The 22,735-nt window shown below is 44.1% G+C and overlaps 1 protein-coding gene and 1 long non-coding RNA gene across 5 annotated transcripts; one reads left to right on the top strand and one right to left on the bottom strand.

Annotated features, from left to right (window-relative positions):
* The first annotated feature begins 49 nt into the window (after positions 1-49).
* On the top strand, positions 50-19,142 carry NOD1 (nucleotide binding oligomerization domain containing 1). 3 transcript variants are annotated; one of them, XM_061373179.1, is made up of 12 exons: positions 59-1,024; positions 2,888-3,062; positions 4,235-5,245; positions 5,432-6,038; positions 8,074-8,157; positions 9,166-9,249; positions 10,529-10,612; positions 12,496-12,579; positions 14,653-14,736; positions 15,338-15,421; positions 16,899-16,982; positions 18,415-19,142. In XM_061373179.1, the coding sequence occupies exons 1-12, from the start codon at positions 809-811 to the stop codon at positions 18,485-18,487; spliced, it is 2,670 nt and encodes an 889-aa protein (XP_061229163.1). In that variant the 5' UTR covers positions 59-808; the 3' UTR covers positions 18,488-19,142. The 3 variants fall into 3 exon arrangements, with proteins under 3 accessions (XP_061229162.1, XP_061229163.1, XP_061229161.1); XM_061373177.1 differs by having other exon boundaries at positions 65-1,024; positions 4,235-6,038; positions 18,415-19,141; XM_061373178.1 differs by lacking the exon at positions 12,496-12,579 and having other exon boundaries at positions 50-1,024; positions 4,235-6,038.
* LOC133222961 (uncharacterized) lies at positions 15,416-22,735 on the bottom strand. 2 transcript variants are annotated; one of them, XR_009728423.1, is made up of 6 exons: positions 22,631-22,735; positions 19,950-20,091; positions 19,051-19,186; positions 16,308-16,468; positions 16,037-16,169; positions 15,416-15,536 (listed from the first exon to the last, which is right to left on the bottom strand). It is a non-coding gene; the product is annotated as an uncharacterized LOC133222961 (long non-coding RNA). The 2 variants fall into 2 exon arrangements; XR_009728424.1 differs by having other exon boundaries at positions 16,037-16,193.

Raw genomic sequence — 22,735 nt, forward strand, 5'->3', positions numbered from 1 at the left:
GCCCTAAATGGTGTATTAGCTCTGAAATCAGCAGCGTAGTTTTCACTGTTAGCATCATTTTACTCTTGGCCTTCGCATCAGAAACATCTGATCAGTGGTTTTCCCACAGTCTCACTACTGCCTCTCAAACCTTCTGTCCTGAAGCTAAATGCTTTTTCCTAGTTTAGCTAAAACTGTGTCAAGATTTCACAAGGCCTCACTTACAGGGACAGATAATGTATTGGCAACACTTTATACAGAGTCTGTTGTTGTAATGCAGAAAAAGCAAAGTGAACTGCTGGTAGACATTAATCCCCCCTACCAAATTAATTGCTATGAAATACAATTTTATTCCATTTACTTCCGTGCCCAAATATATTTGGACAGATGCCCTGCTTTGCTATTGAAACATGCAAAGCTAATAAAAAATACTAAATTATGCACTAAGAATATGCAGTTAGTAAAGCGGATGCTAGCATTGGTGTTTGAGGCAAGCTACAGTGAAGTGCTGGTACAGAAGGGATACTGCCTGCTGTAGATACTTTCTTTTCCAAAGCCTGAACAAATAAATGGAACTACCTGAGGAAGAAACCTCTTACTGAAGTTGGCCATGATATTACACAGAACTTACTAGTATTTTTTTATGGCAAATTGAAGGCTGTATCTTCATAGGATAAGGTTTAAATTGAGGTTCTATGCAATTATTCTTTACAGGCTTGGTAACTTGAAGGACAGATTGCGTGTTTCCCCAAAGTTAACTCCAAGGTGACTCCTCACTGCACATGGACAGTGATGAAGCTAGGTGGATCAGCTTCTTGCTCTCTCAACTATGGAAGGCCAGCTTTGTGCTAACTTGGAGATTTCTGTGGAAAAACCTCAAGGAGCAAGTCCTCCATCCTTCATTGCTTTGCTGAAGGTATACAGAGAACTCCTGGTCAGTAGAATCCGAAACACGCAGTGTTTGATTGACAACTTGATTGAGAATGACTACTTCTCCACTGAAGATGCAGAGATTGTCGTCCAATTTCCAACTCAAGCAGATAAGGTAATCTTTTTATTGCACTAGCCAGGGTAAACCTTTTCTTGCTTTCAGTTTATCACTGGGGTTTATGGGTTTATCTGGCAATTTCATGCCTAGTGTCTTTTCTAATCTTTCTTATATTGGAATTTCCTCACCCCATTCCTTCTGGACAGGGATTCCCAGCACATCTCTTTACAGCATGGTTGGCACTGCTTGTGATGCCCGTTGGCAGCTGTCAGAATGAGCAGGGTGATAACTGCTGCTCTGTCTCCAGTAGCTGCAGCTTTGTCCTCTGGTAAGACATGGCCACGGTAGCTGTTAGAGCACAGCTTGCTACATGCAAGCCTTCGTTACTGTGCAGAGCATTGCAAGGATGCTATGGGACATCATCCTGCTTTAGAGGAGGAGAGCTGGAAATATTTTAAGCTTAATGATTGTCCATGTGCACACCCTCCCTTCTCTTTAAACACCTATGTACATTGTAAATGTCTATATGGAAAACTGATACATCGTGGCACATTTGGGTTCTTGATTTGTCTTTGGACATAAGCAGCAAAAATCATTTCCTGGTCTTTTGATAGGAGAAAATTATCACATGTGCACAGCTGCTCTTTGCATCATCGCTTAAAACAAATCCCTAATTTCTTTCCCTGAAAAAGCAGTCATGCAGCTTCAGAATAGTGTCACAGAGCCATAAAACATTCAAAGACCTTGGACTTCACTAACAGTACAGATTTTCATGAAATAATCATTCTTGCTGGCAAGTTGAAATGGTGACACAGTGCTCACTCTGTGTATAGGGTCAGAGCTGAATAAATGCACGCTGTATAATCATCTGCATTTCTTATTGTTCAGCATAATATACAGGATTGTTGTAACAAAGCTGAGGGGGAGGCCATGCATCAGGAGTCTAAGCAGAGACAGCAGGCCACAGTAGTTTAAGTGAATTGGACTCTGGGGAAGCCTCTCTGGAAGGCATAACGTTGCTTTTTAGAGCATACAAATTGGAAAAAAATACTGTGTTTATGCTGGGCTGCATGTTCCTTGCCCTGCTTTAAGCTCACAAGAGACCACAGTCTCTCTAAACACTTTGTCTAATTTAGAACTGGACATTCTTCATTATGAATGGATGAACTGAATTCTCCATTAATGTCTAGCAAGAGGATCCAGACATTCAAAATGGATCCCCAGATGATTGCTGTGTTTTGCAGAGGGTTTTGTACTGGGGTTGCCCTGTCCTAGTTGCACAAACATCTCGCTCTGCCTTGCCTTCAGAGGTAAGGCTTGGTCTTGAACTTCTCCAGCCACTGCCTCATAGCCATTAGTTTTGGTAAATGTTGCAGGCAGCAAGTGCATTGTACTGAGAGAACCTGCAGAATTGAGCTGCTGTGTTAGAAGGAAGGGTTATAGGTTTTGGGGTCTGCATTAAGGTCCAGAGAGACATCTGCCTATCCTGCTCTGGATCTGGCTGGATCCTGAGGTACATCTAAATGTGACTGGAGTATTTAGAAACCAGAGGGTGAATTTAGGGCGCTGGGAAACCACCCTTTTTTAATTTTAACCCACATGGGATTTAAAATATACTATCTAGTCAAGCTGAGGAAGCCCTTTGGGTCCCCTCTTGAGGAGCAGTATTTATTCATTTTGTTTCTGGTTAGCATATGATCTAGCTAAAAGTTCAGTCCTTAACTTGCAGAGCCAATTTTCTTGCAACATCCAAATACAAATAGCAAGTGAGGTTTGTGATGGTTCAACTTCAGAGCTAGATTTTGAATTCACATGGTTGAAGCACCCATTTGGATTTTCCAGTTCAGAAAGTAAAGTAATCCACAAGTGTAACTGATAAAATGCTGTGTATCAACGATCTTTCATGTGGTGTTTCTTCAGGTTCGCAAGATTCTAGACTTGGTTCAAAGCAAGGGAGAAGAAGTTTCAGAATATTTCATCTGTGTCCTGCAGAAAGTCACTGATGCTTACTATGAACTTCAGCCTTGGCTGGATGAAATAGGTTATGAGCCTTCAGAGAGTATTTGTAGTAAACCTGTGGTAAATACAGATCCAGGTAAGGCCATGCGTCTATACTCCTTCCCTTAGAACTATCTTGCTATGTAGGAAGGTCTAACCAGGTGGCATGAAAGTGGGAGTCTAGGCAAGCACAGCCAGTGCATGCTGTGGTAACCAGATAATTAAAAGGCACACTGTATGACACAACAGTCAGTCACATTGATATATTACATCCTGCTTTGCTGAACTCAAATTCTTTCTGCATTTGTTTGTGGATATGTAGCATAACGGCATAACCGTCTTGTGCCAGCTGTAGTGATTTTCTGGGCCTCTACTACAATTTATTAGCAACACTGTGATGTGTTGCCAATGGAATAGCCAGTATTTCAGGATGAGGACAGTCAAGCAATGAGGCAGGTTGCCCAGAGAGGCTGTGCAGTTTCCATACTTAGATGTTTTCAAGAGCCAACTTGATAAAGCCCAGAGTAACCTCATCTGTTCTTGTAAATAACCCTGCTCTAAGCAGGAAGTAGGTCTGGAGACCTCCTGAAGTTCCCTCCAGCCTGAATTATTCTGTGATCCTAAACAAATTAGACCAAAAGTCAGAGTTAAAGTATTGCAGAAATAAATGTTTTCTTCTTCAGAGGTTTTTTCATACTATATAAATACAAGAATTATTTTGCCCCATCTGAAGCAAAGTTTCGGTTGCAGTAAGAACACAAACCAATGTGTAAAAAAAAAAAGATCTTTTGAAATGCTTGGCACCTGGTTTCTAAAATGCATGCCTTCTATTTACAGTAATAAAAATTAACAAACAACTTAGGAAAGAATAACCACCTTCTTGATAGATCTCTCAGGTAGAATATGAATAGTGAAAAGACAGATGCCAAAACTAAACAGTGACCAACAAGATTTGCAGAGAGTAAAACAGCCTAACAAAGTGTCAGGGTCTTGGCTTTGAGTCTCAACTGAAAGATGGCAGCCCCTTAAACCAATGCAGTGTCAATATTAGCTTTCAAGAAATGGTGGCTCACACATTACCTTTCATTAGCACCTGAATTTCCCAAGATAGTGATAATGGCAGCACAAATAGAAGTAATCTGCCAAAGAACCTATTTTACATTAGAATTACATTTGCTTATTACACCTCTCAGTTCCCAAAGAGGTGGCTCATTGTATACATAAGCTTTTAATAATACTCTTTTTAATAATAGTTCACTGTCTTTTTAGTTAGCAGGTATTGCCAGAAACTCAGATATGAACTGGGACGGGACTCCAAGTTTGTTATGTCGTATGCTCAGAGGGAAGAGATGCTATTGGAAGAAATCTACTCCAACAGTATTATGGAGCTGGTCAGTTTTACCAATGAGAGTCTAGGCCAAGTGCATCAATTAGAAGCCCTTTTTGATGACACAGTTGGTCTAATTAATGAAGATGGAGAGACTATTTATGTCTTCGGTGATGCAGGAATTGGAAAGTCCATCTTGCTGCAAAAGATACAAAGCCTTTGGGCCAGAAAAGAATTGGACATAGGGGCCAAATTTTTCTTCCGTTTCCGATGCAGGATGTTCAGTTGCTTTAAGGAAGATGAAGCCATATGTTTGAAAGACCTACTCTTCAAATATAATTGCTACCCAGACCAGGATCCCACAGAGGTGTTCCATCACATCTTGCAATTCCCTCATACAGTTCTTTTCACATTTGATGGCTTTGATGAGATATATTCCAGTTTTGATCTCAGTGGCATGCCCGAGATGTGTTCACCCAGTGAAGCCGTCCACCCCCTGGTGCTGCTGGTAAGCCTTCTCAGAGGAAAGCTGCTTAAGGGATCCAAGAAAGTTCTTACAGCGAGGACAGGAACTGAAATCCAAAGAAACATCATTAGAAAGAAAGTGTTGCTTCGTGGTTTCTCCAGCAATAACCTGAAGGACTACACTGCTATGTTTTTCAAAGATGAGGGGCAGCGAACACTGGTACTGAACCAGCTGGAAGCTAACCCCAATCTCTGCAGTTTGTGTACAGTGCCTTTATTTTGTTGGATTATTTTTAAATGCTATGAACACTTCCATTCCATGTTTGACAGCCACGAGCTTCCAGGCTGTTCTGTTACGTTGACAGATGTGTTTTTGCTCATGATTGAAGTCCATCTGAACCGGTCTGTGAAAACAAGTTTGCTGAAGAACAACACCAGGAGCCAAGCAGAGGTGTTCAAATCACGAAAGGAAACTCTTCTGGCTTTGGGTAAAATGGCATACAAGGGGATGGAGAACTCTTTCTTTATCTTTGAACAGGAGGAGGTCTCATCAGTGAACATCTCTGAAGGAGATTTGCAATTGGGCTTTCTCAGGACAGTTAAAGGTTACAGTGGCTGTGACGATCAGTTTACTTACGAGTTCTTGCACCTAACCCTTCAGTGTTTTTTCGCAGCTTTGTTCCTGGTTATTGAAGAGAAAGTGAGTGCCAAGGAGTTACTTCGGTTTTTCAATGAGTGCTCCTCCACTGAGACTGTCCAGCCTACTTGCCTTCGTATTCCTTGGCTGAAGAAACAACTAGCAGGGGAGGATCCTTTCCGAAATAATGAACACTTTCATTTTACCAACCTGTTTCTTTGTGGCCTGCTTTCTAGATCCAAGCAGAAGCTCTTCAGACATTTGGTTTTGCCTGCAGTCATTAAGAGGAAGAGAAAGATACTCATCACATACTTTGGGGAGAGCATGAAATCCCACCTGAAAGGCCTCACTCGGTCCAGGCTTCCACAGTACAATCAGATCCAGGTCCAACCCAACTTTGTTTGGATGCTGAGGTGCCTCTACGAGACTCAGAGCGAGAAAGTGGGGAAGTTGGCTGCCAAACGCATGCACGCCAATTACATCAAGCTCACATACTGCAATGCCTACTCTGCTGACTGCAGTGCTATTTCCTTTGTTGTGCATCACTTTCAAAAGCGCCTGGCTCTGGATCTGGACAACAACAACATCAATGACTACGGAGTGAAACAGCTGCTGCCTTGTTTCAGCAAGCTTGCAGTGATCAGGTGGGAGTCTGTGCAAGCAGGTCTTTGCTTACCCTTGGTTTGTTACACAAGCCGCTGGGCTGGAGGAATTGATCTCAAAAGTGGAGAAGGATGAGGATTCTCACTGCTTCTGGAAATGAAAGTGTCGTATTTTCTGAACTCTTTGTTCAGGAGCAGGGACAAGCTGTGATTTTGGAAACCCAAATGGAAAGGGTGATAAGAAGTCCTTAGAAGCCAGGACTGTTTAAACCTGTAGGTTCAGTTAGCTCCACCTCAAATTGTTTTTTCTCAAAAGAGGATTTTTATGGGAGAAAGTGCATAAGGGAAAAGAAACAGAAGTGCTTCCTCCATTACCTCAAGATTGCCTGAGCCTGTCTTTGTCCTTGCTCATATGGGGTAAGAGAGGATCTGCTGTTCACAATAACCCTTGATCAAAAGCTCTGAATTTCTTGCTTTTACATCTTTCCAAGATGTCTGGCTTTCACAGAATAAAAGCTAACATGCAGTACTCCATGAAGGATGTAGCTGATGTCTTTAGATGTGGTGTTTCCCTGAGGTGATGTGGAGAGAGGACATGGCTGGTGATCACAGAGAACTAACTCCACCTCTAACATCACAAGCCACATTGTTCCACCTGTAGTCCTTTGAGGTTGTGCCATGTAGGTATACCTTATTTGTCCAAAGGTTTAGGTGCAGAGGAGCAGGAACTTCAAATATATTAAAGCTCTTTCAGCCTCATGAGTTTGTTGGGGGGGGATAGGATTGTTTGGTTTTTGCTTGTTTGCTTTTATAAATGGATTTATTCTTCATGGTTGGCTTGTTTTCCTCTAGGACTAAATCAGAACAAGTGACACTTTTTCCAGTTAGTTGCAAATCAACTGACCTCCCAAGAGAAAGCAGTAAGGAAACCTGGGGGAAAATGCTGAAGTATGTAAGACAAACATAGAAGAAAATGAAAGACTTTCATTCTTTATCTCTATCATATGATCATGCCCATCCACATTGTGATATTAACACCATCCCCAGCACCAAACCAGTCTGTTAGGCTGCCTTTTTGTCTTTATGGCTCTTCTGATGTTAGGACTTTGATTTCTAATGAGGAATTTCTCCAAATCAGGAAATGTTGTTTCTAACAGCTTAACCATCCCTTTCAAAGAAGCAGACTGTTCTGGTCTGTAGAAATCAGCCCTGATTTCTCCTGTGTGCTAGTGCATTCTAAAGCAACCAAGTTACTAACCGGCAATAGCCAGGGAGGCTTTTGGTAATAAGGGGCTCTCAGCTGTGAATGCTGAACTTCAGAGTTTGTGTAGAAACTAAAGCTGGTCAGAATGTTTTTACAGGGACAGCTTTACCCAGAAAAATGTGATTCATCACAATTTGAATGCTTCCTGGGAGCCTGCCCATTTAGGCAAGGTGAAAAAGCTAGAGAAGCTAAAATCAAACCAACACAAGAAGGAAAAGAGCCCCCAAAGAAATAAACCCATGAAAAGAAGTACTTTTATTCTGTGAATGACTGACATTGATTTGTTTCATATCTAGTTGGTACAATAAAATTAGAAACATCTAGGATACCCATGGGATTGCATGGCCAGGACTTTTCTCAGCCTTTATTCAGGGAAGCCTGAATGTGTGGTGACTTCTAAGGTGCCTGGATTTCACTAGGTACTCGGAGAGAAGGTTGCAGGAAGAGGAGTTAGGAAAGCTTGGTTTTGGTAGGGTGTCAAGCAGAATTCCTTCCTTGCAGTCACAGTAAGCATGGGAGGAGGATGAGGTGATTGTTTCTGGGTTCTGATTTAACTCCATTTTATTGTTTTCAGCTCTGCAGACAGCTTCTAGAGCATTACCTTGGAGATTTGGGGCTTTTTGTTTTCTCTTGGTTTTGAAGTGAGCTGTATGAAACTGAGCTCATGTTTCCCATAATGGCCTTTAATATATGGCATAAGGGCCTGTTGAAGTATTGAAGACCTCTACGCATAGAGCTGTTCATTAACTCATGAGTGATGAACACTTGTAATCTGTATCGATTCAAACTTTCTTTTTGTTCCTTTCATTCCAGGCTCAGTGTAAATCAGGTTACAGATCATGGAGTAAGGATCTTGTATGAAGAACTCTCCAAGTACCAGATTGTGTCTTTCTTGGGGTATGTACCAGCTGGGAGCAAAACACTAGATACTGATACTAGAAAATAAAAGTGGCATGCTGACAGTACTGACACTGCAAAGGTGGGGTGGAAACCACAGCTACCTCCTCGTTTACTGAACACATGCAAAGCAGCATTTTGTGTCAGAAATGACTCAGCTGCTGTCCTTAACAGTTCACTTGGGAAAAGGCCCACAGCTTCCTCTCCCATTGCACTGCACCACAGGGTGGCCTTCCACTGACAGCAAGCCCTTCTATAACACACTGCAGACCACTGTCAGGTTACTGAACTCTGTGGGCATGCTGGTTTTATGCCTAAAGCCTTATGCTAGCTGTGGAGGGCGGAGAGACAGAGCACAAGCAAGAGTGTGAGCTTCATAGCTAGAGCCTTCTGTTTGCTCTGCTGTAAACTGATTTATTTCAACTGTGCAAAGCAGATACAGCTTGGTAGAGACTAGTATCAGAACCATACAGTTTAAAGGCATAATATTCATGGTACCAATTTCTTTAATCTTAATTAGTTCTTAATCAAGTTGAAGCTGGAAAGCATGTTAGCTCTGACTCCCTGCTTCTTGGTTAAGTAGCTACATAAAAATGACTTTTTGAAGGTAAATATGAATAGGAAGAACTGCCTTTTTCCTCCAGTGCCCTAATGCAAGTACATCTGCTCAGGTATCTGATCTTCAGTAATATTTGCAAGGGGATTTTATGACTTTTAAAAGACCAAAAATACATTCTTCTGCTGTTTTCTCTTCTTGTTTGCCTGGAGAGACCGTTTATTAAAATTTATGTAGTATCTATTTTCCCATGATTTGGAGTCTGGTCTCCTTGTATTTTATATCTAGCCCTTCACAATATTAATTGTATATAAAAATAGAAATGCAAGTAACTGTGGATGTGTACAAAGGCATACAAAAAAGACAGATGCTATGTGTTCTTATAGAGCATTCAGGTTGTAAATATTAACAGCAGGAATAACCTGTTTTTACCAATGTGATTTTTCTTTAAGCTTATACAACAATCAAATCACTGATGTTGGAGCCAAATACGTTGCAAAACTAATTGAGGAGTGTTCAAGCCTTGAATACGTGAAGTATGTTGGATTTTTTTCCTTTCTTTTTCTACAGTATCTTAATTAATGCAACTTGAAAGAGGAGGGAGAGTGGGAAAAGGGCAAAAATTATGATTCAAGTAACATATAACTTAGATTGAAGTTGTATCTGATTTCACAGTCATCTGGCAGTGAATGGTAGCAAGAAACCCTGCTCACTGCAAGGGAGTTTGACCAGATGACCTTTGAAAGTCCCAACCCAAACTATACTATGATTCTATGATTGAAAGTCTGTACTAGAATATAGGAACAAGCAGAAAGAGAGTATGAGACCTGTTCTTTACCTAATTCAGTCTGAGCACCTGAGTGAGGCCAGTGGTGCATGAATCTTGCTGCCCCTTGCAATAGGCAAATTCACTTGGATTTAGTACCAAGCTGCTTTATATCTTGTCTTTTATGAGCCATTGGAGTCAGGCTGTGCTGGTGTCATACTTCAGCTCTGGAATTCCCAGAATTCACTTGGTGAGTTGTTCCGTTTAATTCCTGGAACTTCCCCAGGTAAGAGTATCTGGCCATGCACAACACTAGTTTGACATAAAGGTCAATCTGATCATTAACCAATGGTGTAATTGTGACCATAGCAGAAAGTAAATGTAACTACAGCAACGTCAGCTGTACTTGGTATGAATGTAGAAACCAGGAGCCAGGGACTCTTGGGTTGTGGTCCAGTTCTGAAACCCCCCCAGTAGCCACACCTTTTCCATTTGAAATATTTGTGGAGTTTTGAAACCAAAGAGCACTTTGTTTCTTTCACTGCTTTGACACAGTGCCTTGCTTATTTCATCTACCTTTCACAAGAAAGCCTTTTGGAAGATGGTTATTTTCAGGGTGCATAGTTACCCCAGAGATACAGGTACTCTGTTTCCTATGGCATCATGAAACACTCTGCATTGTAATTCATGTGCTCTGTACCAACTGCTGATATTATGAACTGTATTAAAAACTAGGCAGAGGTCCTTGTCTTGAGGATTGGTTCCTAAAGCTCATTTCTGACATACTGAGCACCAAATGCAAGATTCTACTGTAATACTTCGGTTTGGAGGGCTGACATGCAAAGTATGTAAAAGACAGCATAAAATTATGTATTTTAATCAAAGGTTAAATGACTGTGGTATTTTTTTACTCTAGGTTAACCTTTGATAACTGCAGCTAGCCTTCAGAATTAATCAGCATTAAATACTTGTATTGCTTTCGGAGGTGGTGTTCTAATAACTGTACAGTTGTAAGTGATGCACCTCATCAATTCATGTTTTTTGTGCAGAATAGGAGCGAACAAGATAACCAGTGAAGGAGGGAAGTGCCTTGCCCAGGCCATCCAGAAGAGCAAGACAATGTTTGAAATTGGGTAAGTTCAGTGCTAAGGAGCACAGCTCAGGGCTTGATCTTAGCAATGCATCTGTAGGATTCCTTCTTTTAGTCTTGCCTTCTCTCCTGCTATTCCTTCCCCCCCCCCGTGGTGGCTTTAGAACAAACCAATGCAGAAGTATAGTCATGTTTTCCACTCAGAGGGAGAAGGAGAGCTGCTTTATTGTTCTCCAGTTCACATAATGTTTGGTTTGGGTTTTGTTTTGTCCCTGCTCTGACAGAAACTTAAAGGAGGTACAAACTAGCAAGAGGAGAGTATGTAAAGATAGCCACTTTCCTTATGGCAACACAGCTTTTGTAGAGATACTTGGTCATTGTGAAGTCTGGGCGGTATTGTGACTATTGATAATGTACCTCATTATGGAGTGTCAGTGTTACAGTTGTCAAACCTTCTGCATCAAGTCCTGATAAAGTTGTGAGAGAATAAAATAGAATTCCCATCATCTTTCTCCCTAGTCCCTAACTGGAGACTCTGCTGTTATTGGAGAGAGGTCTGAATGTACTCAAATAAACCCTTAGTCCCTGACCACTTTCTCAGGAGTGGTGCTAGACTTTAGGATTTCATTTATATTTTAATCTATCCCCCCTGCCCCTGGCAACTCAGTTTCTCCTTCCACCCTACAGGAGAACATATCTTTCAGAATCAAACACTCAAATACATGGAATTAAAACCTTTTTGGCCATTGTGAATGTCACAGAAACACCTGAAATAGGAAAATCAGATTTGAACAGTCAGATCTGGGCTTTTAGTTTTGTTGTTCTACAACATTTCACAAATATAGTCACCAGCAGGCACACTTCCATTATCGCATAGCTGGGTCTGCTGTGCTGTACGTGCTGTAATTTCAGTGAAGGACTCCTATTTTCTCCTGTGGAGGAAACGATCTCTCCAAATGGATTTAGGATGGCTTGGACAGTAATGTTTAAACAGATCTATTCAGCATTTACATAACAAACTGTCAAGGACAAGGAAATTCTGGGGAACTTACTGGAAGTGGATTTGTTTAGATACCACACAGCTCAATTGATTTGATAAGAGCTGCCAACTAATTACCCATCAAGCTGAGTGTGGCTCTGAGTCATCAAGCCATGATCCCTGGAAAAAAAACCCTTATTACCTCAGCAGAGGCTCGTTCAAACCTCATAATATAGGGTGAGTTGTCAAAGCGGTTGGTCTGCACAGAAAAGATTTTACCAGATACTGCTATTAGATGTTGTCCAAATCTCTGCAGCTTTTACCACGTTACCTTCCCTTAACCCTTTGTGTTACCAAGGATTGTTTTGCCATTGGAAATACTATTCCTTACAGATGCGTGGAAGAGCCCAGGGTCATACTGTCCCCGTGAGATTCTGATTACCCCTTTTCTCTTGGCCACTGGTGACAGGAGATACCATTGGGGTATAACACTGAAGGAGCTGTGACTATTCTAAAGGAGGAGGGAAGCTTGAGAGGGGGAAGAAACACTGAGCAGGGCAATGGTAGGATTTAGGACTTGGTCTGTTTCTCACAGCAGCTCACTGTAGAGGACCACAAGACTCCTTTACCCCATAACGATGCAGGGCTGCAGAGGGTTTGCCCAATGCAGCAAGGTGATCCCAAAAGCACTTCTCCAGCAGCAGGCTGTCTCCTAGAGCTGCTTCTGTGCTGTAGCCTTAGGGTGCTGATGAGTCAGCAGAGGCTGCTGGTGTGTTGTGCAGGGAGTGGAACATGTCTGGCTCAGCCAGGAGGTACCTTCCAGGTTTCTCACAAGCCTGAAAGACTATGAAGTCATCAGTGGGTAGGGGAGGGAAAAGGGGAGAATGCAATGCCATGGGGCACTAGGGCAGCACACCTCCTATCTCATGGTTTCCTCTCTTCACCAGGATGTGGGGTAATCAAGTTGGAGACGAAGGAGCAAAGGCATTTGCAGAGGCCCTGAGGAACCACCCCAGGTTAACAAACGTAAGGTAAAGCACCATCAGAGCTGGGCAGCTCATTGTAGTGCCAGTTGTCCCATTGTGCTTTGAAGCAATGATTCTTCCTACCAAGTGTTAGCTTGGAATGCCATCTGGTATTGCAGCCTTCTCTGTGTAACCAACAGGCTCCTGGTGGAAGCAGGAGGCCAGATTGAATCAAAAAGCCCTGTGAAGCCGTTAAGCAAGTTAAGACTATTTCAGGGCTGGCATCCTTTCCTCTGTTTGCACCTCCTCCCCTTGTGCTGCACAGAGTTGCTGGCATTTGGGAAAGCACATGGGCAGTGGGTGCCATTTTGATCTGGGAGCATTAGCAGAAGGATACACCAGCTGTCATAGAATCAGGATCCCAGTGGGCTCAATGCTAACAGCTTCTGTTGTGAAGGTGTAACAGTACTTTCACCAAAGTAATTTTGAGGAGATATTGGCTAAGGACTGGGGCATTCTTAAATTGAGGATCATCAGGCTCATCATGACTGCAGTAATGCTAAGACCCCCCACATTCAGTGCTGATGAGATGTAGTTCTTACTGGAGTTCAGCAATTCATCTCAAGCCAGCCTTCTGGAAGCCATGGGTGAAGCTGGTAGCACAGCAGTGTGAAATAGCCCATCCCCTGCCAGACTTTCAAGTGCTGGCTAGGGATTTAAAGATGCATATTGTAGCATCTGCTGCTGTTTTGGAGTCCATCCACACAGCTGGTTCATGGTGATCGTTTCAGTTTGTTTCCCAGTTCCACTGGCCTCCACTGTGAGGGAGCAGACAAGCCTCTTTGGTTTCCCCACAAGGTGGCACATGGCACTGGGGAGTTCGGGATCTCTGGAGAGCTTATTGCTGCCGCTTCAGATACAGGGATTTTGGAGCTGGTGCCTTGTCTTCCTTTCTGTGAGTGGAGAGTCGGGCTTAAAAAATTAAAAGCTGAACAGATGCAGTGACCTAGATCTATTTAAACGTCAAAGCTCTCTGAAATAGCCATCTTCCCATAATGGCAGGATCCATCCAGACGCATCAGACTTGAAAGGAAACATTGTGAACCTGAACCAGAGCTGAGTGATTCTCATCTGAGAATCAAAATCTGCTGACGAATGTGTTTGCAACAATAAGGAGGGGTAACTGTGCTGTTAGACCTAGGTTTTGGGGGCACCTGTGCAGGGTGAAGCCTCTGCTCTGCAGTGTACTTGGCTCTTGGGTTCATTTCTTACCTTCCAGTGGTTAACCTTGCTTCATGACTTGGATTCATAGTTAGCACCAGTGGTACCATTATGAGAGGATTAAGGGAAGATAGTCCTTACTACATCAGTTTACTTCAGCATATTTGTCATTTTTAGGCTCAGTCATGATGGACTGAGAATATCTAATTTCAGCTGAAGCTAGGAGAGACTTGTGCTAACGTATATTTGTGCCATTGCCCTACTTGATGTCCCTTTTCTCCTCTTTTTGAGATGTTGCATTATTTTCAGGTTCTGGGCTGGCTTTTGGGGGGGGGGGGAATGATTTTTGAACTCTCAGAGCCTGGAACATAATTTTAACTGGATGATTTTGCCAATGTCTATTCAAAGAATGAAGGGCAGACTAAGAAATATTTGTGGTTTGTAATGGAAAGCAAAATCTCTCCCTGCACAACAGAAGGGGTTATGTTTGGAAGAATAATGAGATATTCAGGTGTCTGAAGGACTTAAAGGACAATATGCTCTATTCATATCAGGACTTGGGATGACAAAGCCATGTAAAAACCCATGTACTGCTAAGCACAAGTCTTTGTCCTTGTTAAAAGCCTTTGCTCTCAAAACCACTGGGTGCAGCTCTGCTCTCAGTCCCCAGAGTACAACTTGCTGACAGCAAGCCTTATGGCCTGCATGACAGACCTGCACTCATGCTGCAGCCTGTGAACTGTTCTCACTTGTGACAGTCATAAGGACTTGCTGGTTCACAAAGTATGTGGGCCTTTGAAACACCCAGGTGCTGAACTGTACAACTGGGAAACAGATCATCCAGGATACGCACTAGTATTTGGTAGTAGAAGGGCCACGTGATGCCGTTTCTTACACACTTGTATCTTTACTTCCTAGTCTTGCATTCAATGGCATCACAACAGAAGGAGGCAAAAGCATTGCTGAAGCTATGCAACACAACAACTCTGTGGAAATCTTCTGGTAATTGACAGTGTGGTCTGCTTCTCCTCCTCCTCTTTCTCCATAGAAAGATGCAGCCTAATTTATTTCCTTCAATCCCATTGCTTCCTCCTACTCTCCCTACCTCCTTCTCTTCCTCCCCTCATGTGCTATGCTTTCACTACCAGCAAGCTGTAAGATGTATCCCTTTGGAATAATGGGGACATGAGTAATGGATCAGCAGTGCTTGTCCTCTAGCCCACATTCCAATGTTCCAGTGTCATGCTTCGCTCTGCTCCCTCCATCTGGCTTTCCCCATCTTCTCCCACTTCCATGATATGAAGTCAGTTTTTGCACCTCTTCAGTGTGGTCTCTACCTCTCTGTATTTTTCTGCTACACCTCATCCACCTTTTAGCCACTAGAACATCATCAGGACATTGCTCTAAGACCTGATACTCCTGTTTCTTTTACCTCCAGGGCTTCTCTTCAGCATCTCTTTGTGTCCAGACTTTAGAAATTGCTCAGGGCAAGAACACCACACCCCCCTTTGGCTGTCTAAAGCTAAGTCAGAGACAAGCTGGTAATGCAGGGGGCTGAAAAATAATGATAACATCCTAAGTGAACATTTTCTCTCCCCTTTAGGTTGACTAAAAATGAGTTGGATGATGAGGCAGCAATGAGTTTTGCAGAGATGCTGAAGGTCAACAAGAAACTGGTGCATTTGTGGTAAGTTACATTCCACAGAAGCACAGGCTCTTTGGCAGTCACTGCATTAAAGCTTCACCTTCCAAATCTATGTAGGTCACAGTAAGCTTTCTGTGTATGGTCTGGATGCAGCTGACTGGTTGTAGACAGTTATAATGGAAAGTTAATAAAGCTGCTGTCTGGTGTTTTGAACCTGCTTTCATACAGGCACAGGTTGAAGCTGTTTATGGGTCCTGGTAACTTTCAAACTACTGATTGATTTCAGAGGTCAGAGGTGCCATGTACTTGTAGCCTCTTCTGAAACCAGTAGAAGCTCTGCTGCCCATCACCCTGAAAACAAAAAGGGATGGGAAGAGCTTGACTTGTTTGTGCAGAGCTGCAGATACATTTCGCTGAGCAATTTGGTTTGAATTCATATTAAAACCTTTCCCATCCAAAGGAGGCCTAGTAACCTTAGGTACATGCCTTTACCAGGGCTTGGGGTTTCTGCCAGTAGGCAAATTTGTATCCTAATTTGTTGGTTATATCAGTGGGTACCTCCAGAAAATAGTGACCCATAGAGATAGTTGGACCTGAGGCACAGTTAAAGGTAACTGAAAGCATCTACTGGATCCCTTTGCATTTTGATTAATTTACCAAATGCAGAAAGTCCTTTAATGGGAATGCCTCCCTGCTTCCTTCTCTCTCCCCCACTAAGGGATTGTTCAATTCATTCCAATTTTCCTGAATCCCGTGGGATTCATGCAGTCGGTCACATGGAGAGGAATAGCTATAGGGCACACACCATGGCAGTCTGAAAGGTGAGTGTTGACTTAAGGCTAGGGGGATGAGTATTTTTATACTCATGCAGATGAGAGAGCTTTGTTTTAGCTAGGGGATGGTCTGCAGTCTGCAGTGTAGGAGTTACCTATTGCTCCCATCAGCTGTGCTACTTGAGTCTTGTATCGTTTCTGTCCCTCAGCTCAGATAGGACCTATGTTGTAGCTGCTAAGGTGGCTTCTCTGGGACTTGCACCTACTCACACCAGAGTCAAATTCAGTGCCTCATTCTTTCAGAGGTCTTGCTGATCTGATAACCAAGACAGGAGCAGATCATAACTGCTAAATCACTGTGCATACACAGATTCTGTACCCAGAATTGTCTGTACATCACTTATGTCTCAAAGCACTCTTCATAAGAAACCAGCGCTAAGAGGTTTGTGTGTCTCAGAGAGTCCAAATATACCAGCAGTGAAAGGTTCTTAGCAGGAATTTGTCAGCTATGTAATTAAACTCAGCATTTGTGGAATGCAACCACAAGCAAGATTAAAAGGAAAAGACTAATACCCTGAGCTCTGTTTCTGGAAGTGCACGTGGGGTGTTCGACCAACACTGTGTGCCATCCTCACAGGCAGGAATCACACCCGTTGTGGTGTGGCAAACAGGCAGTTGTGTGTAGGTTGTGCACGTGCTGTAAACTAGTCTGTATGTTAGTTTGACATGAAGTGCTTTCTTTTTAGGCTTATCCAGAATCAGATTACAGCCAAAGGGGTGAAGTACCTCAGCGAAGCTCTCAAGGAGAACACAGCTATTAAAGAAATCTGGTAAAGATCCCTTCCTCAAAGGCTCACTTTGTAAACTCTCCCTTTAAAACGCTTTTGGCATTGCTTCTTTCCACCCTAAAAAACTCAGAGCAAGTTTATGCGAGGCAGGGGTTGTAGTCCCAGCAGTGGGTTTCAGACAGGTAAAAAGCCTCTGTCACTGAAACCCTTCCCTGTGTGTTACGAGTGTCATGCAGTTTTGTGAGTTCACATCTGTCTGTACCACTGATGCACACAATGTGTGCGTTTGCAGAACTTGGGCCCGAATTCATAGACCAAGTCCTGCTTGTTCTGATTCATCTTTAAACCTTGGACCATGTTCATGCTTTTCAGGAGCTAACTCCCAACAAGCAGGAGACGGTTCTGTTTAATTAGCATTACAAACGTGCTTCATGGAATTTGTGCATGGATTTCCTGTGGGCAGTGCTCCAAGCACGCTCAAAGTGCTAAGCTACAAGAAGATTAACTTTCTGTAACATTTGCTTGTAGATTAGGTGGGCATCACAGAGTCACGCATGTGCACTGGCAGGCACAAAGCCAAATCCCACATTCCTGCCCTCACCTCAGGGAGCTCAGAAGTCAGTAGGAGAGGGCTGGGTTTAGCACCACTGCTGTATTATTGAACATGAAATTCATTTTTAAAGATACATATTTGTTTTAGGGCAAGGACACTGAATTCTTGCTTAGGAAGATGATGACTCAGTATCTGACTAGTGGGGTCCCTGGGGATGCGGAAGAGATGCTTTTTTCAGAGGCCACTGTCAGGTTTCGCCTACAGACGAGGCATCAAGTTCCACTTGAATCGTTCTGAACCTTCAGACTGAAATCTGCCTCTTGATTCTTGCCTGAATTTTCAGAGGTGTTCAATAACCCCAAGAATTCCCTCAGTCTAAATGGCTTAACACATCTCAGCTCTTACCCAGGCTGCTCGGTTCCAGGGGTGTAGATTAACTTGGTGATGCCAGACTTGAAAATTTTGGCCTTAAATCTTTTCACCTTATTAATGCCCAAGTACTTAAAGAGTTTTCTTCCCATGTTGTTATGGAAGACACAAGATGCTCTGAAGACTATTTCAGTTTCTTAAAACTAGCTCACTGCATGGTAAGAACCTTAAGTCAGCTACCTGCTGCTTGCTGAAATGCAAACAGCTGAGTATCTGACACCCATTTCAGTTCAGTGAAGTTTAGGTCTTGGGTCAGTTTTATTTCTGAAGATGAAGCCCTGTTATTCATACATGTTCCTGCCAGTCTGAGGCCAGTTCCCAGCTGTGTGCCCAGGAGCAGCACGCAGCTCATCTGGCTTGTAAACCTGCAATCTCTGCTCCAAAGCCTTGGAAATACATATATATATATATATATATATGTATATACACACACAATTAGATGGGCAATGGTCACTACCTTACTCTCACATCCCTTTTATTTTTCCCCTCCAGTCTGAATGGGAACCTCATAAGCCAAGAAGAGGCCAAAGCTTTTGAAGATGAAGAACGGATCATTTGCTTTTGAATGAGGACTTCTCCATGTCGACAAGCTTTGCGTTACAAAGGTTACTCCTACACTTGGGCTGCAGGGTTTATAAAGGCATAAATCTGCAGTGCTCATGGCAGGAGAGAGATACACCATTAGCTGCCTTTTTATGGCTGTGCTGCACTCCCTCACCTCCATCCTTTACCCTGCCTGTTATTCTGAATCCTTTTGGTGAGTGGGAAGCTGCTGGGTAAATAATTAATGTCTGTATGGTGCTTTGAAGGTGAAATGCAAAGTGTTACCAGACCAAATCCACTGGCAGGTGTATGCATTTTGGTAACTGAGGTTTAGGTTTATTCTGTACACTGATGTATATATTCCCTAACTTATTTATATAGATAAATATATACACACACATATATATATGCAAAAAAGGGTGCAAATGCACAAACTCCGTGAGCTCACAGTATTATCTGCTGCATAACTGAAAATGAACAGCTTTACTGGAAACAGAATCTATCTATAATGGTTGAATGGTATCAATGTTTTCAACATGAATACCTGCTCCTGCCTAGAAATTAGGCCTGTATTTCCGCACTGACCTCAGACAGCATGGTAGACACTGCTTATTTTGGGGGAAGAAATTGATCCATCAGGCTCAGATTACTTTCAGTAGCCTTTTCTGTACTGAAGCTAATACGTTTTCTTCTATACAACCAGAAATCCTTATTGCCATCACTGTAAAACATAAACTTGGCAGTAAAACACTTGCTGAATGCTTCCTGAGGACTGCACAGAAACTGCTACCTCCTGTTTTCCACAGTGTTTGTTCTGGGGAGGGGGTCTGGAGGCAAATTAATTAGCAGGCTGTTCATTGCCTTGGCTCGGGGCCTAGACACCATGCTGGTGGGCAATACACCAATATGAAGTTGCCTAGCTTCAGTGGGGAGAAAGGATGATTGAAAATCAATTGTGTCAAACAGAAATCCCTTCTCTTAGCAACATGTAAGCACAGAGAAGGAGTGAGATTTGCTTGGGAAGCTTTTATTCTGTGCTTGAATGGGTGGAAAATGCAACGCAAAGGACAGGTAGCAATGATAAGGACCAGCAAGAAAACATTATCCTCCCCCAATAATTGGGGAGCATAACTTTAGATGCCCTTAAAAGAAGCCAGTTTGCAAAGGAGGTACAATTGTTACCTCCCCCTATCCCATGTTACTTTGAGAAGCAGTTCTCCAGTTGCTGACTAACCCACAAAACCTTGGTAGGCTGGAAGAAGAATCTCCAGTTAAAATGCCACACCAAGGAGCCCTCACCTTCCCATCTGCCCCATGAAACAAAACATCAATAAAGGCTTGCTTTGCGGGTCAGAATTCCTCCAGTTCCTACAAGGCAGCAGGCACTTCCCTGTCCCTGTTTCTCTTCCTTCAGCTCTGTAACACATTTTAAACTATTCATAAAGCTCCCCAGAAAACCTGCAGTTTACAGAAAACCAGCTCACTGCCCATCACTTCCCAGTGCCTCTTCCTCCCTGTCCATGGGATCAGCACTGATGTTTCACAGGGAGACAGATGAGGCCTTTAGACCACACCAGAGGACACTCAGCTAACCTGAACCATTTCTGCACCTGGGCCATTTGCTTACTGAAACAAAAGGGCATATGGTTACAGATGAGCTGGATTCCAGCTGCTCAGACATCTGCCAAAGCAAGGCCTTTACAGCAGCTCTAACAAACCAGACACCCATGACACAAAACGTCATTCCTGTTCTACCAAGCTGCCTTTACAGAGGGAAGGGCTTTCACCAGCACTGTCACTTGCCTGTGTTGGAGGGCACTCTGCTCTAATCACTGAATTATTTGCTCATTTTCTAGGTAGAAAAATACAGTTTAAAACTCCAACCCTTGCCTTCACTTTACCAATAAACTAAAGCAGCACAAAGTGCCCCTAACAGCTCCTTCCACGCTACCAAGTGCAGACACTTCTGCCCCTTATTTTGGTTTAGGGCAGCCTCTGGAGCTATTTGTAGCACAACCACCTCAACCCTGTTGTAAATCCTGGTACATGCCAAGCCAGGCACCCAGGGCAGTGTTCGGGGACAAGAGCATCTACATGGCTGCAGCAGCTAAACACAGCCTTGCTCAGAGCAAGCAGTGGCAGTTGGTGATCCCAGCTTTACATGGACAGGGTTTGGCACTGTTTATGGTGCCAGTGACTGTGCCAACTGCAGCCCCTTGGTTCAGAGGTGGTTCTGGGCTGTGAGCACAGCTCAGTCTGGCACTGACAAGGCTGAGGGGCTTCACAGTGCTCCCAGCTCAGCCAGGGCAGAGGCTGCTTCATGCAGCACATCACAGCTTCGGAAATCACACCTGGGGAGCAGCTGGAGCTTCCTTGTCTATTGGTACACCTTGTCTATTGGCATACCTTGTGTATTGATCCACCTTGTCTATTGGCACAGCATTTGGGGCTAGAATTCATCCTTCCTAGTCTTACCAGACCATTTGTAGAGCCCAGCGGAGCAGCACATCTGCAGTGAGAGCCTTGTTTACTCAGAGACAACCCTCTTTAAGACTTGCCGTTTGCTGAGGGCTCCTCTGTACACAGCTTTGGTTTTTCTACTTGTCCAGTGCAATTATAAAGAGCTTTTTAAAGCACTGGCCAGACCGCCTGTGAGGGATGCTTTGCTGAAGCCCCATCAAGCTAAATCAAGACAGGACTGTGACAGCCCAACTAATTCTGGCTGCAGGTGAGGAGCTGCCACTGTCCACAAGGGACCTTTCCAGCAGCAGTGCCAACCCAGTTAGGGGCAGCAAGGGAAATACTCTACTTACCTGCTTCTTCCCAGTCTCTTAGGGACACGTGGCTGCCATGCTGCCTGCAGGAGGTCCATCACTTCCATTTGGATGGTGCAAGCTCTGTGCAGTTACTGGTGCCACCCAGAACCTGGGGACAGCCCAGGAGACTCAGACCTCGCAGCCCAGAGCAAATGAAGCTGTGGAGTGTTCACGCTCCTGTTACCTGCCAGGCTCCCTAATCCTGAGTTTAGGTGAGGATAATCCTGCCTGGGTGGCTTGTGAAGAGGAAAACTGTGCCTTTTAAGAGCCACCCAGGTCTGCTGAGGCAGGCAGTGGGTGAGGAGACCCCACTGCTGCATGGTCCCATGGTGGTTGTGCTCCTTGGTGACACAGCCTGACTGAGCTCAGGCAGAGGTTTGGTGTTTTCCATCTTAAAGCAGCAACTAGGATGGGAAGGGGAGGGATGCCTTTGTTGAAATTCAAAGGTGTGTTCAAAGCAGTCTGTAACCAGGGTGAAAAGGAAGAGCAGGGCAGGGCAAAAGCATAGCTCAAGAAATAACGGAGCAGATGGGGACCGAGCACCTGCAGCTTCCACCGAGCTCAGCTGAGGACCCATCCCCGTGCTCTTAGTACCTGCCTCCTCTGTGCTGGGGCCTTTACGAGCAGTGACTCATCCTGCGTCAGCTGAGGGTGGGCTCTGAGCAATTATTGATGTGGAACCCTCCTCCCTGCCCCTGCACATCCCTGATCTCATCCCCTTGTGAAACAGATGCTGCATTAAGTGAAGGCTGGAGAGCACTGTCTCGCTTGGCTGTTGCTGAGGCTCCTTGTCCAGAGGCAGCCTGGCCAGGAGGTGACTGTGCAGCACCTTGCAAGCGGTGTCCTCTGGGGCCTTGTGTGGCTTTGGACCCCTCTCCCTGCAGGGTGGGATGGAGCTGGGAACCTGCTCAGCTGCAGACACCCCAGGGTTGCTCACAGAGATCAGCAGGCTCCAGCGCTTGGGTCTTGTAGCCTCAAGAAGGAGAATGAGACCTTGCAGCACAGGCATTCAAAAGCCAGTGATAAAACACCCCCATTGAGCTCCAGCTGCTGCAGGGGACTCTCCCCTCCCTCCCTCCTTGCTCTCTGCTGCAGGCTCTGTGTTTTCCTCCCTTCCTGCTAATAGCAATGCAGCATCCAGAAGCCAGCCCGGACCAGCTGCTGTACCAAGCAGCAGCCTGGCCAGAGGCACGCTCAGGAGCAGCATCACCATCCCGCACTGACAGCCCCCAGGGACAGCCTGGGGCAGGCGCTGCTGCCTCGATCACCCCCCAGGACAAGGCAAGCATCCCAGGGCAGAGAACCAAGAGATGCCACTATAAACTGCACAGATGAAATCCTGTACCTACCGAACCAGAACGATTTCCAGCAGATTTCCACGATGCAAAGCCAAACGTGGCTCTAAGTAATTACCATTTGCTTCCGTGATATGGCTCCAGATTGAGGAGAAAAAC

The sequence above is a fragment of the Neopsephotus bourkii genome, unplaced genomic scaffold (genome assembly GCF_033783945.1).
Source record: "Neopsephotus bourkii isolate Nb327-2 ecotype Australia unplaced genomic scaffold, CSIRO-AGI_Nbou_v1 NB_1629, whole genome shotgun sequence".
In the NCBI taxonomy this organism is placed as follows: domain Eukaryota; kingdom Metazoa; phylum Chordata; class Aves; order Psittaciformes; family Psittacidae; genus Neopsephotus; species Neopsephotus bourkii.

Coding starts and splice junctions, on each gene's coding strand:
- NOD1 (XM_061373177.1), top strand. CDS start 809: ATGGAAGGCCAGCTTTGTGCTAACTTGGAGATTTCTGTGGAAAAACCT. Junction 14,737..15,337: donor AACTCTGTGGAAATCTTCTG/GTAATTGACAGT, acceptor TCTCCCCTTTAG/GTTGACTAAAAATGAGTTGG. Junction 16,983..18,414: donor ACAGCTATTAAAGAAATCTG/GTAAAGATCCCT, acceptor TTTCCCCTCCAG/TCTGAATGGGAACCTCATAA.